General features: G+C 45.5%; 1 protein-coding gene across 1 annotated transcript; it reads left to right on the top strand.

The window, feature by feature from the left end:
* The first annotated feature begins 12,006 nt into the window (after positions 1-12,006).
* LOC120664618 (chlorophyll a-b binding protein M9, chloroplastic) lies at positions 12,007-13,267 on the top strand. The gene has a single exon (XM_039943896.1). The coding sequence runs from the start codon at positions 12,218-12,220 to the stop codon at positions 13,010-13,012; it is 795 nt and encodes a 264-aa protein (XP_039799830.1). The 5' UTR covers positions 12,007-12,217; the 3' UTR covers positions 13,013-13,267.
* The last annotated feature ends 947 nt before the right edge of the window (positions 13,268-14,214 follow it).

Below are 14,214 nucleotides of genomic sequence, written 5' to 3'. Positions count from 1 at the left end.
CAATGAAATCATCGGTTGATTGCTAGGTCAAAACTGTGTTATGTTCACCGGTTGATCCGATGTTGTGACATTTGCATATGCTGGTTGAACGCCTGGATTTGACTGAGCTGAGACAGAACTTAGTAACGCCGGTTAAACCGATGGTGTAGATCCATTAAGCGTTGGTTAAACCGGTGAACCCGAAAAACCTTCACTCAGCTCACTCTTCTATGCTAAGTCCAATAAACTTATAAAATTCAACTAATCTCAAGTTAATGGACTTGCATAGGCTACTTTACCCCTCAAAATATTTAGGATAGCATACTAGCTTAATAGTTTTCTTTTCAAACACAAGGAAAAGCCGCAAAGTAAGACAAAGCGCCAAATAACATGTATGAGCCATATCATAGGAATATTGAAGATAGAGAGCTTCAAACTCATCATGACATGACTCACTAGGCAATAACGCACCTAACACTTTGCTCTATTCACTTCTCATGAATTGAGATCTTGCATATGAAACAAGTCTCATTTTCATCAAGTGATCTCCTTTGTGACCCTTACGCATGCAATGATGGTGCAAGCTATAACCACATGCGAGAGAAGGGTAAACATGAAGTGCACATCTATATGACAAGAAATGCATAACAAGAATTTAAGTTCTACTTGTCAAGTTTGAACCCATGGGAAGCTTCCTCATGATGAGCCTTTCTACAAGCCTAGAGGAAAACAAGTGGACCACCACCTGTTCCTAAACCCATGCTCATCACTATCTTACCATGGTTAGACAAGTGTCCTATATGTATGTATTTTTCTATATGACATGGCAACTTCCATGATGTTTGCCGCATCTAATACATTAAGCTCATTCCTTAGCCTAACAAAAGTACTCTCGTCTAATGGTTTTGTGAATATATCTGTCAATTGCTCCTCGGATCTCACACCTTGAAGAGATATGTCTCCTTTAGCTTCGTGATCACGCAAGAAGTGATGGCGAATATCAATGTGCTTTGTACGAGAGTGTTGAACCGGATTTTTGGCAATTTTTACGGCACTTTCATTATCACAAAGGAGTTGAATCCTATCTAGTTTCACACCAAAGTCCAAAAGGGTTTGCTTCATATATAGGATTTGGGCACAACATGCACCGGCCGCTATATATTCCACTTCCGCGGTGGACAAAGCCACGGAATTTTTCTTCTTACTTGACCAAAAAACTAGAGAACGCCCAAGCAAGTGGCAACCCCTGGAGGTACTCTTGCGATCCACACGGCTTCCAACAAAATCCGAGTCCGAGTATCCCAAGAGATCTAAGCTAGCGCACTTGGGGTACCACAAGCCTATGCTTGGGGTGTGCTTGAGATACCGAAGGATCCTATTCACAGCCGAGAGGTGTGATTCCTTTGGGTTTGCTTGAAAGCGGGCACACAAGCACACACTAAACATTATATCGGGCCTAGATGCGGTAAGGTAAAGCAAATACCCTATCATAGAACGATAGAGGGATTGATCAACCGGTTTACCGTCCACATCCAAGTCGAGATGCCCATTGGTTGCCATGGGTGTCTTGATCGGCTTGCATTCATCCATCTTGAACTTCTTCAAGATATCTTTAGTATATTTTTCTTGATGGATGAATGTCCCTTCCTTCAATTGTTTGACTTGAAAACCAAGGAAGAAGGTCAATTCACGGATCATGGACATCTCGAATTCTCTAGACATCATGGTAGCAAACTCATGACATAGTAAATCATTAGTTGAGCCAAAGATAATATCGTCAACATAGATTTGACAAATGAAAAGATCCCTGTTGACATCTTTTGTGAACAATGTGGTGTCCACCCTCCCGATCTCGAAGCCTTGCATGATTAGGAAGTCACGAAGCCTCTCATACCAAGCCCTTGGAGCTTGTTTGAGCCCATAGAGTGCCTTGTGCAACCTATAAACATGGTTAGGATTCCTCGGATCTTCAAACCCGAGAGGTTGCTCAACATAAACAAGTTCGTTAATTAAGCCATTTATGAATGCACTTTTCACATCTATTTGATATAACTTGATATTATGATGAGAAGAGTAAGCAAGAAGGATGCGGATAGCTTCAAGTCTTGTGACCGGAGCAAAAGTTTCACCAAAATCCAAACTTTCCACTTGAGAAAACCCTTTTGCCATAAGTCTTGTTTTATTGCGTACCACCACCCCATGTTCATCTTGCTTGTTTCGGAAGACCCACTCAGTGCCGATGATGTTCTTGTTTTTCGGAGGGGCTTTGAGGACCCAAACTTCATTGCGCGTGAAGTTGTTCAATTCCTCTTGCATGGCCATCACCCAATCCGAGTTCTCAAGCGCTTCCTCTATGCTAGTGGGTTCAATACATGAAACAAACGAGTAATGTTCACAAAATAAAGCATGCTTAGAACGAGTTCTTACTCCCTTGGAAGGACTACAAATGATTTGATCAATTGGATGATCCTTGGAGATACGACCATGCTTCACTAGCGGTACATGCGTGGAAGTTTGTTGAGGTGGATCATGGATGACTTGTGCTTGTGGTGGAACATTTTGCTCTTCCTGTTCTTGCACTTGGGGTGTTGGCGTTGGAACACTTTTTTGAGATTGTGGATCATCTTTTTCTTTATCTTCATCCACTTGGGGTGCCATGGAGGTGCTTGGTGTAGACGAGAAAGGTCCTCCCCCTTGATCATTGCCTTCATGCACCTCTTCCGGCTTGATATCCCCAATGGACATCTTCTTCAAAGGTTCTTCAATCTCCTCATCACCTACATTGTCATAGCCAATAACCTCATCTTGGGGAGCCATTAGATTCATCAAACTCCACATCACATGTTTCTTCAACTAACCTGGAGGTTTGATTGAATACTCTATATGCTTTGGAGTTTGATGCATAACCAAGAAAGAATCCTTCATCACATTTACTCTCAAACTTACCGAGTCTTTTTTTCTTATAAATGAAGCATTTGCAACCAAAGACTCGAAAGTAGGATATGTTTGGTTTCTTCCTTGTGATGAGTTCATATGACGTTTTCTTAAGGAGTCGGTGAGGATACACTCGGTTGGATGCATGGCAAGCCGTATTGATTGCTTCCGCCCAAAACCTCTCGGACGTGCCATAATCATCCAATATTGCTCTTGCTAGAGTGATTAGTGTTTTGTTCTTTCTTTCCACCACTCCATTTTGTTGAGGCGTGTAGGTGGCGGAGAACTCATGCTTGATACCCTCTTCATCGCACCATTCTTCAATCTTCATATTCTTGAACTCGGTGCCGTTGTCACTCCGGATCTTCACAATTGGGGAGTTGTACCCCCTTTGAGCTCTTCTTGCAAAAGTCTTGAAGACTTCCAGAGTTTCACTCTTATCGCCTAGAAACATGACCCAAGTATAACGTGAAAAATCATCAACGATTACTAGGCAATAGAGGTTACCACCAATGCTCTTGTATGTGGTTGGACCAAAAAGATCCATGTGAAGTAGCTCGAGCGGCTTGGAGGTAGACAACATCGTCTTGATGGGATGATGTGTTGCAACTTGCTTTCCGGCTTGACATGCACTACATAGTTTGTTCTTGTCAAAGGTGACATCCTTCAAGCCGGTGATCATCCCTCTCTTGTCGGCTTTCTTGTGGTTGCTCATGCCAATATGAGCAATTCTTCTATGCCAAAGCCACCCAAGAGACGACTTGGTGAAGAGGCATGTCATGGAGCTTGTTTGATTTGAAGAGAAATCCACCAAGTAAATGTTGCTATGCCTAAACCCCGTGAATACCAATGACTTGTCTTCTTGAAAGGTTACTACAATACCATTCTTGTCAAAGGTACACGTTAGTCCAAGATCACATAATTGAGCAATTGAAATAAGATTAAAACTAAGTGATTTTACAAACAAGACATTAGAAATGGATAAATCTTTAGAAATTGCTATTCTACCCAAACCTAAAACTTTCCCCCTTGAGTTATCACCATAGGTGACATGTTCATGATCGCCGGGGTCTTCAAGAGAGGTGAACATGCTATCATTGCCGGTTATGTGTTGAGAGCAACCGCTATCAAGTACACAATGTTTTCCACCGGATTTGTAGTTCACCTACACAAATGAGAATCATTTTTGAGTTTTTGGAACCCAAGCGAGCTTTGGATCTTGCACATGTGTGACAAGAGCTTTGGGAACCCAAATTTGCTTGGGGAGCTTCTTTTTTGCTTCCTTTGTAATCTTGCAAATGAATTTGGCCTTCACCTTGCCCTTTACCTTACTCAAAAGAAAATGGTTATTTTGATGCATAGATGAGTAATTTTTAGGTAAAGTAGGGAAAGGACGTGATGGCAAGAGACACTCCCTAGTGTGATGCCCGGTGACTTGGCAATGTTGACAATATGATCCAACTTCTTTTATGAAGCTAGTCTTGATCTCCGGAGAAGTAGTGCCTTGGTTTGACTCGGAAAATGAACCAAGACCTCTCTTGCATAGTCACGAGCATTGTTGAAGAGAATTTCCTTAGGGATGTATTCCTCTCGTGAGAGCTTCTCCACACTACTCTTGAGGCTTGCCACTGGATCCATCAATTCCTTTTCCCTAGAGGGAGCAAGCTCGGGCAAAACATTAGTAGCATTTGCATCATTGAGTAGGTCATCACATGAAGTAGAAGCATTGACCTTTTCAATATTTTCATTGGTAGAGTTCTCAAGACTCGGGTCAATTGCTTCATAGGCAAACTCAAGCTCTTGATATTTATGAGCTAACTCTCTATGCTCTTGCTTGAGCTTTTTGTGATTCTCTTCAACTTGCTTTGCAAGTGCAAGTGACTCATGGTGCTTTTTGAGCAAGTCATTATACTTGCCAAGCAAATCGGAGTGAGCTAGCTCTAGCTTGGCATGAATGCTCTCAAGAAGTTTGACCTGACCATTTTCCCTCTTGATGACGGATGTATACTCATTGATGAGGTTAGCAAATTTATTAGGATCAAGCTCATCATCACTATCACTATCCTCTTCACATACCTTTGTGTTACCTTTTGCCATGAGGCACATGGGAGATGGAGGTAGCGATGGTTCTTCATTGGAGAGAGCAATGGTGACGATGTCTTCTTCATCACTTGATTCTTCACTTGATGAGACATCGGTCACCCATTCTTGTTTTTCCACCAAGAAGCTTCTCTTGGTGTTGCCTTTCTTCTTTGGGAAGAGCTTGGTCTTCTTGTCATTACTCTTCTTCTTCCCAAGTTTCTTGTTTTTGTTCTTCTTTTCATCTTCATCATCATCGCTTGAATCATGGCGATGCTTGCTCTTGTTATCCTTCTTTCTCTTGTCCGGCTTGGGGAAATCGGGAGAGATGTGACTTTTTTCTCCACAATTGTAGCATGTTTTGTTCTTGACATCTTCCTTTGACCGGAACATTCTTCTTTTAGGGTCAAAGTTGTAACCCTTCTTGTTGATCTTGTCACTCAAGCGTGTGAACTTTTTCATCATGAGAGCAAGTTCTCCATCATCTTCATCATCGGATGAGCTTTCATGACGATCATCTTCTTCATTGCTTGAGCTTGATTCTTGCTTGATCATCTTGAGCTTGCGATGCTTGTTGACCTTGGTTTTGAGAGCGATTGATTTGCTTGAAGTTGGCTCTTCGGACATACCAAGAATACCCATTTCATGAGCGCGAATTTCGCCCACAAGCTCTCCCACTTCCATCGTATCAAGATTCTCCTTTTGAAGCATAGCATTGATGATGTTGTACTTGGGCTTCGGAAGTAGCATGAGTATCTTGCGGTTGATGTAGCCACTGTCAATTTTAGATACTTTAAGAGCATTAATATCCTTGACAATGACATTCAACCGAGAATACATATCATTGCAATTTTCATGAGCTAGCATTTTAAAAGAATCATACATAGCTCTAAACAAGTGATATTTTTGCTCACGAACTTTGGTGGAGTCTTTATGAATTTCAATGAGCTCCTTCCAAATATCACTTGCCAAGTCCATGCCATTTACTCTAGCAAAGACTTCCTCACTAATGGCTTCGAAAATTGCATTTCTAGCCTTAGCATTCCACTTTAGTTGTTCGGGGGTGGGATTTCCGGTGAACCCGGTCTTTGTTGCTAACCACACTTCGGGGGCAATCGCATCAAGATATGCGGCCATGCGAACTTTCCAATAAGCAAAGTTCCTGCCCTCGAAGTGAGGAGGCGATCCAACCATCTTGGCCATAGCTCTAGGCGGTGAAGCCTAATGATCGAAATGAGCAACGAGGCTCTGATACCAATTGTAAGGATCGATGGACCAAGAGGGGGGGTGAATTGGGCCTTTTTCAAATTTCTAAAACAAAATGAAGCAACCTTAACCTATGCAATACTAGTAAGGCTCAATTCACCAACCGGCTAACTAAGCAATCTACACAAGTTATAAAGAATACAACAAGATATAAAGCTAAGCATGGTAGAGCTATGTTATGATCTCTAGGGTCAAGCACATGGATAAATTGCATGAAAATAAGTGCTTGAATGTAAAGAGTGGGCAAGCGATAACTGGATTTTTTCCCGTGGTGTCGATGTGTTGGCACACACCCCTAATCCACGTTGTGACACTCACTAAGAGTCTTGTCACCTCCCAAGTCACCGAGACGAGGGTGCTCACTAAGAGTCTCCGTTCACCATCCCAGCGTGGTGGAGCTCAAGCCACGTACAAACTTCTTCGGGCTCCCACAATCAACTTGGCAAGCTCCGGAAGAAACACCTCAATCACCAAAATCGCCTAGGTGCTCTCAATCACCAAGAGTAACAAGCTAGGGCCTTCACTTGAGCAAGAACCGATCACCAAGAACGGATGCACACAAGCTTATCTCTACTCAAGTCCTTAGTCTTGCTTCTTAAATGATTGAATGATCAAATGAGTGGAATATGAAGCTCAAGATGGCTCTCAACAATAGAATGAGTGTATGAGTGTTGCCTGGTGTCAAGAGACTTCAAAATGACCCATTGAAGGGGTATATATTGGCAGCTCACGTGGATAGAGCCGTTGGAGAAAAGCCGCCAGAAAAGTACGCAACGCCGGTTAATCCGACGGCCCTCCAAAAGTCATCGTCGGTTTAACCGATGAATGTAAACTGTCCATTTGAAAAACTAGCCGTTACAACTTGGGCATTTTAACCGATGTATCATCAGTTTAATCGGTGAGTGTAGTTGTGCACTGATCAACTGAAAAACCAACTCTCTGGACAACTGCATCGACGCTAACTGAAATCCATCGTCGGTTTAACCGGTAAGTATAACCTTAGAAATCCCTAGAAAAACCAACGTTCTGGACAACTGCACCGACGTTAATTTCAAATATCGTCGGTTTAACCGGTGAGTATAACCTTAGAAATCCCTGGAAAAACCAATGTTCTGGACAACTGCACCGACGTTAATTTCAAATATCGTCGGTTTAACCGGTGAGCTCAGTGTCCATGCTTCAGTGACAGCGTTTAACCGACGTATAGAAAATTGATGTCGTCGGTTAAACCAGTGATAAGACTGAAAGAGCATCTAGGCCCTAGTGGGTTTTTGGAGCATTGATTGACAACACGATTAAAGGACTAACTTGTTTGCATGAGATTATGAACATGTATTTAATTATGAAATGTGTATTGAAAGAGATGGCTCATGTGTTGCAAGCAAGCGTATTTATCCCATTGGTATAATGTGTATGTGACAAGCAAAACAAGAAAAGGAAAATAGAGCAAAGTATTCATGATTGATATAAAGGCTCTAATATTTGCGAAGGCTTGTTTCGATCTATGATGGGATTCAAAGTGACAAGTAAAGATTTTGTGAATGAGATGTGATATGCTTATGCATAGTCTCAAATATAGAAGATCTTGTCACATGTGATAAATGGTTATTAAATAAAGAAGCAAGCAAGACAAAAGAGAATGAGACATGAGTTGATGCATATATGATGTCTCAAATAGGAAAGCTTGCATATAAGATTGAATTGAGAATTCGAATTGACAATGAAGATTTCATGCATGACACAAATCAATATGAGTTCAAGATGGACGGTTAGGATAAAGGTAGAGGACCGAGAGGCGTGTTTCAAGAGGCTATGCAAGCGACAGCTTGGGGGGGAGCAAAGAAACCGATACGGGTCAAAGGCCGGAGATCCTAGAGTCATGGAGAGCTCTATGTTGAAGAGTGTCATTATTTAAGTAAAGAAAGTGACTTGTGAATCAAGTTGGATTTCACTCCTATGCAAATCAAAGATTCAAAGTCACTAGCTCAAAGTGGGTATGCTCAAAGAGTGAAGATGTTGATGCCCTCAAAGTATTGAAGAATGGACGGCATGATCAAAATGAGAAGCTCAAGTTGTGATTGTGGAAATTGTATATTTCATTTATACACTTGAGTATAGGTATGTCGTACTATCAAGAGGGATGCAACATCAGTAGGTTTAGACAATACTAAAAGTGCTCAAGTAGTCCCTAGAGAGAATAGCCAAAGTGAGAGAGTACTAACTGCAGAAAACAGTGAGGTACCGGTCTGACCGGTACGAGGGACCGGTCTGACCGGTCTGAGCAGGGTGAGCCTCCAACGGCTAGTTTTCAAAACAGACCGGTCTGACCGGTCTAACACTGACAGGGCAACGGCTAGTTTTGTGAGAAGGGGTATTTATACCCCATGACTTCACCCATTCGGGGGTGCTGATACAAGAACATTTCAGAACATCTTGAGATCCTTGTGAGCACTTGGAGAGTCCTCCCCAACCTTTCTCTTTGTGAGAGTTGCTTGATTCAAGGTGAATCTTTAAGTTGGGTTGAGTGAATCCATTCCTTGAGAGCCATTTGAGCAAGAGAGAAACATCCCGAGCTTTGAGCACTTGAGGTTGCGTTGGCCAACTCGATTGAAGCATTTGTTACTCTTGGAGCATCGGCTCCTAGACGGCTAGGCGTCGCCGGGTAGCTCCCAAAGTTGTGGTGAGCAGCGGCAAGTTTGTTGCGGCTTCGATCGTGTGCCAAGAGGGCGCATGGTCATATAGTGGAGAAGAGGAGATAGCTTGACCTTGGGGTCACTACGAGCTTCCTCAACGGAGAGTAGGATTCACACGTGGGTGCACGGGGTGAATCCGAACTTCAGTCAAACAAATCACCGTGTCTTCATTGCATCATCTCTATTTCGGTTTGATTTACTTACCTGGCATTTATAGTTTTGAGTTTGAATTGTGCTTCCGCTCGATCTTCTTGGGTGTGCTCTATTTGTGTGTAGGGACGTGTTTATATTGTTAGAAATACCCTGCAAGACACATATCCCAAGTTTCTTATAGGTTCAAGCTCGAGAGGGGACTTGTTCCTGCTGACTGGGCTGTCTGCCTGCATAGACCGGTCTGGTAGACCGGTCTGACCGGTCCAGGCAGTTCCAGCAGGGATTAAGCGCCAAATTTTGAAGAAACGCCTATTCACCCCCCCTCTAGGCTACGACATCGCGTGATCAAGATCCTTTCAAAGACTTTTTCCTGATTTTGTCTGTTTTGATTTGAGTCTTGAATGAAATCCAATTCTTCTTGAGATATGAGTTGAATAGCACTTGTTTGAGCTTCCAAGAACCTGAGTGACCAATGTGTGCATGCATTTTTGATTGACCATGTCCATGCTCAAGTTACTTGGCCTTAACCCCTCTTAATAGTGCGATCTCTACAAAACTATAAAAACTATACTAACCTAAGTGTCCTTCTCAACCTTCCGACACTTAGGACTAGAAAGATCCTTAGTCTTGTTATATACTTGAGTTGAATACCAAGATCGCCTTTTTGAATGATGAAATTTAGGGGCCTCTTTAACATATGATCCAATGAGTGATAAGATTTCATTAAGCTGCACAAACTCATTAGTCACAATAATGGTTGTCATTAATCACCGAAACATACCTAGAGGGCCTAGATGCTTTCAACGAGATTACCAAGATTGTCTTTAGTTTCTCCTCCAATTTTTTTTAAAATAGAATCTTACTACTTAGAAGTATTAAATAAAATTTGTTTACAAATTTTTTTGCACTAATGGATTGTAAAAATCGCAAGATAAATATAATAAATTTCATTAATACTTCTAAATAATAAATTCTCTTTGATGTTAAATTTTTTGAGGAAGGATAGACAGAAAACCAACTACAGCAACAGAACCGAACAGTGCTCCCTGGCCAGTTCCAGTTTGTCCATGGGAGCAAGGCGAGTCCTTGTGGTCGTAGGCTCGTAGGCAAGGAGCTGCACAGGTATACAGTGTGCAGCCGTGCAGGTGAGCGTGTGAGATGTGGGCTCCATTTATTGCAAGCAGGGCAGAGGGCAGAAACAAGGCAAGCCGAAAATTGTCAGGAGGCGTGGGAAAGAGGGGCGAGATGGTGACAGGTGATATGAACACACACCACCTGTCCATGGCCACAGCTTTTATATTTGTGGCAGCCTGCCGCCCCGCCACCGGGCGGCCGGTGCCTGCCGCCCGACCAGCAGGCGGCCAGATCGAGCCAGGGATCTTCATGTAAGAAAAGTTAAATTTTATTTACATATAGATTACTACCGCCCGTCTGCGGGGCGGTAGGGGGCCGGAACTGTAAATTATGAAACAAAAAATATATTTCTGTAAAAAAATGTTTTTGAAAAATATAAAAATAAAAAAACCGCATGCGTCCTAGCATTGGTTTGGGGCTGGAAGCCTGGAAACCGTGCTCGTTGCGGCCCATTATTTTGCTGGAAACCAACCTTTGCATCGTTTCATTGTCTGAACACCGATGTCTGAAAGATTCTGCTTGTCTGCATACTACATTACGTCATTACTTGTGTGGACTTCAGTGCAGTTTATCCTCGTTAGTGGACGTGACTGTTATTTCGAGTGCACAAGTTTATAGTGGCTGTATACAGCTGCACGTAAACGTGGATTGTCCACTTGGTTCAGCGAAAGATGTTGTGCCAAGCTGGCAAACTGCAATCATCGCTAGCTTGGAAACCAGGCTACCAACGTACCATTTCACTAGTCTCACCGAGTCACTGTCACGAAGACAATCTCTTTCAAAAAAAAAAGGCAGTTTAGTTTGTTACCGTTCCTCTCGGGTTGAACATGACTCCCAACTCCTGTTGCCGTTGGGTACCCGTCGCCCATGCCCAAACCCATATCCATGGTATTTGGGTAGGGTACGGTACGGATTTGCCCATTTAAACTTGGGTAAGGCAGATAAAATGTGGATAATAACCGTCTTACCCATACCCATCCTCGGCAGCTTCGTCGTCTCCGGCGTCGCCTAGCTCTAGGACCGGCTGGAATTGGAGCGCATCATCATTTGTCTCTCCTTGCGCTCCTCGTTCGATGGTGATGAGAGTAGCGCCGGCGTTCGCGGACAGCGACGAGGGTCGCATACGCCTGCTCTAAGCTTCCACACAACATGTCCGCTCTGCCGCGCGACCGTCCTCGCCGACAACGGCACCCCTCCACCGGCGGCGCAGCACGTGCAGCAGCCGCCGCCGCCCTCCAGCTGATCAGCCGGGTCAAGGCCGCCGAGTACTGACGACCTTGTCGTCGAGTTCGAGGCTCTACGCAAGCTCTCCATCTAGCGATCCAGGCACAAGAGCGTGTGCCTTGCACTTGTGGCGATGAGTTAATACGAGCGCAGGGAGCAGCGGAGTACTAGCTAGTTGCGTTTAGCCGTGTAAACGCTAAGCTCAGCAGATGTAGGAGTTTACCTATGGATTATCTATACCTGTTGGATAATTATTCGCTCACACGGGGATGGATAAATTGGGGACGGATAATATGCAGGCATGGGTGTGGATGACCCGTTCGTTCCCCAACGGCAACGCGACTCCCAACTCCAAAGCGACTGAGCACTGACTTGCAGAAATATCAGCGGACTGAGAGGAAGTAGCGCACCCCTGGTATTCGAAATCTGAAGAAAAATCCACAACCGCCACAAAATCCAGAGCGCCCAATCGCCCTTCTCCAAGGAGATTCCTAGCCACAGCCACAGCTACCTCATCCGCTTGGGGCTCCTGTTGTGCCAAGTGTGCCAGGATCTCAGGCACACCAATGGCGTCCAAGCAGCAGATTTTTCTTTTAAACTCTTGGCAAAATTCAAGATAGATTGCACGCGGCAGCGTTTGCCTCCATCGCTTTAAATACCTTCCTCGTCTCCAGACATCTCAAGCCATCTGCAAGTCAAGTCTCACTAGTCACTCCTAATCCTAAACCACAAGACACCTTGGTGTTAGAAGTGCAATGGCGACCAGCACCATGGCCCTCTCCTCTACGGCCTTCGCCGGCAAGGCCGTCAACGTGCCATCGTCTCTCTTTGGCGAGGCCCGCGTGACCATGCGCAAGACCGCGGCGAAGCCCAAGCCGGCTGCCTCCGGCAGCCCGTGGTACGGCCCAGACCGCGTGCTCTACCTCGGCCCGCTCTCCGGCGAGCCCCCGAGCTACCTGACCGGCGAGTTCCCCGGCGACTACGGCTGGGACACCGCCGGGCTCTCGGCCGACCCCGAGACCTTCGCCAAGAACCGGGAGCTGGAGGTGATCCACTCCCGCTGGGCCATGCTCGGCGCGCTCGGCTGCGTCTTCCCCGAGCTGCTCGCCCGCAACGGCGTCAAGTTCGGCGAGGCCGTCTGGTTCAAGGCGGGTTCCCAGATCTTCAGCGAGGGCGGGCTTGACTACCTCGGCAACCCAAGCCTGATCCACGCGCAGAGCATCCTCGCCATCTGGGCCTGCCAGGTCGTGCTCATGGGCGCCGTCGAGGGGTACCGCGTTGCCGGCGGCCCGCTCGGCGAGGTCGTCGACCCGCTCTACCCCGGCGGCAGCTTCGACCCGCTCGGCCTCGCCGACGATCCCGAGGCCTTCGCCGAGCTCAAGGTCAAGGAGCTCAAGAACGGCCGCCTCGCCATGTTCTCCATGTTCGGCTTCTTCGTGCAGGCCATAGTCACCGGCAAGGGCCCGCTTGAGAACCTCGCCGACCATCTCGCCGACCCCGTCAACAACAACGCCTGGGCCTACGCCACCAACTTCGTGCCCGGCAAGTGAGGGGTCGGTTCCCGAACTGTTCGATCTGTAGGAGGTCCGGATGTGAGCGCGCATTGGTTTCAGTTTGTACCATGATATAAATTACTGGGTTCCAACCGAGAAGGAAATTGCTTGCTGTGTTCGTTGTCTGAACTCGAACTGCTGCATCGCAAATAGGCAGTGCTAGTTATGCCTTTGGCAACGATTAGACGAGAAGTTCTGGTTATGTCTACATCATAAGAGACGCGAAGAAAAAAAAAACTATGATCTGCTCTATTGCTAATGCATATGGTTGCATGCCAGACATCTGATTTACCTGATGGATGTCCTGGGGGCTGGGGCCAACACCGCACATTTTTGCTAACCTTTTTCGGGTGCCAGTGCCAATCTTGAGATGACAAATATATTAAAAAAATTCTTTCTTAGCCTGTGCAACCTATTCCTATTAACAATCCCTTACACTGGGAACAGGGTAAACGATCATGTTTTAGGTTCTGTTTGGATGTAGATATTGAAGCTCAGAATTCGGAATTGGTATTGGGAACACTAAATTTCAATTGTTTGGATGATCTCAGAATTGGAATTAGAAAATTGCTCCAATACCCAGCCGCATTCGGCATGCTACCGCAGCGCTTCCCGCAATACCGAGCTCCCCACCTCCGTACTCCTCCCTTCCGTACCTCCCCCTCTCTGCTCTCCCGCATCATCCCCCCCTCCCCTCTCTCTTCTCATCCCTATCTGCGCAGCAGATCCCCATCTCCCCTCTGATGCTGATCCAGCAGGGGCGCCGTTGCTCTCATGCTCTCCACGGGCAGTGGTCTGCATGGCCGCCTCTTGCTCCACGGGCTGCAGATCCAGGAGTCCAGGAACTCAAGGATGAGCTCCGGCGGTTATGGGCTGGTTGGAGCCATGGAGCTCGAGCGATTGGAGGAGGAGCAGCGATGGTTGCTGACTGATGGAGGAGGAGCAAAGATGGGGGCTGGCTCACGGAGGAGCGATGGAGCTAGCTCACGGAGGAGGAGCGGGAGGGCAGTGTGAATGGTGCTGGTGATGGGAGGAGGAGCGTCGATGGGGCTGGGCACATTGGAGAAGAAGATGGGTCAATTGTAATTTGAGTGTATATACATCCAAACATGAATTGGTATTGGCCACCATGTTGAATTCTGTCAAGCAATTTCTTTGACATCCAAACAATGGATTTGGTATTGTGATCCATTTCCAAA

This window comes from Panicum virgatum, chromosome 3N (genome assembly GCF_016808335.1).
Source record: "Panicum virgatum strain AP13 chromosome 3N, P.virgatum_v5, whole genome shotgun sequence".
In the NCBI taxonomy this organism is placed as follows: domain Eukaryota; kingdom Viridiplantae; phylum Streptophyta; class Magnoliopsida; order Poales; family Poaceae; genus Panicum; species Panicum virgatum.
The sequence above is the reverse complement of the archived record's forward strand: the minus strand, read 5'-3'. Positions and strand labels throughout refer to the sequence as shown.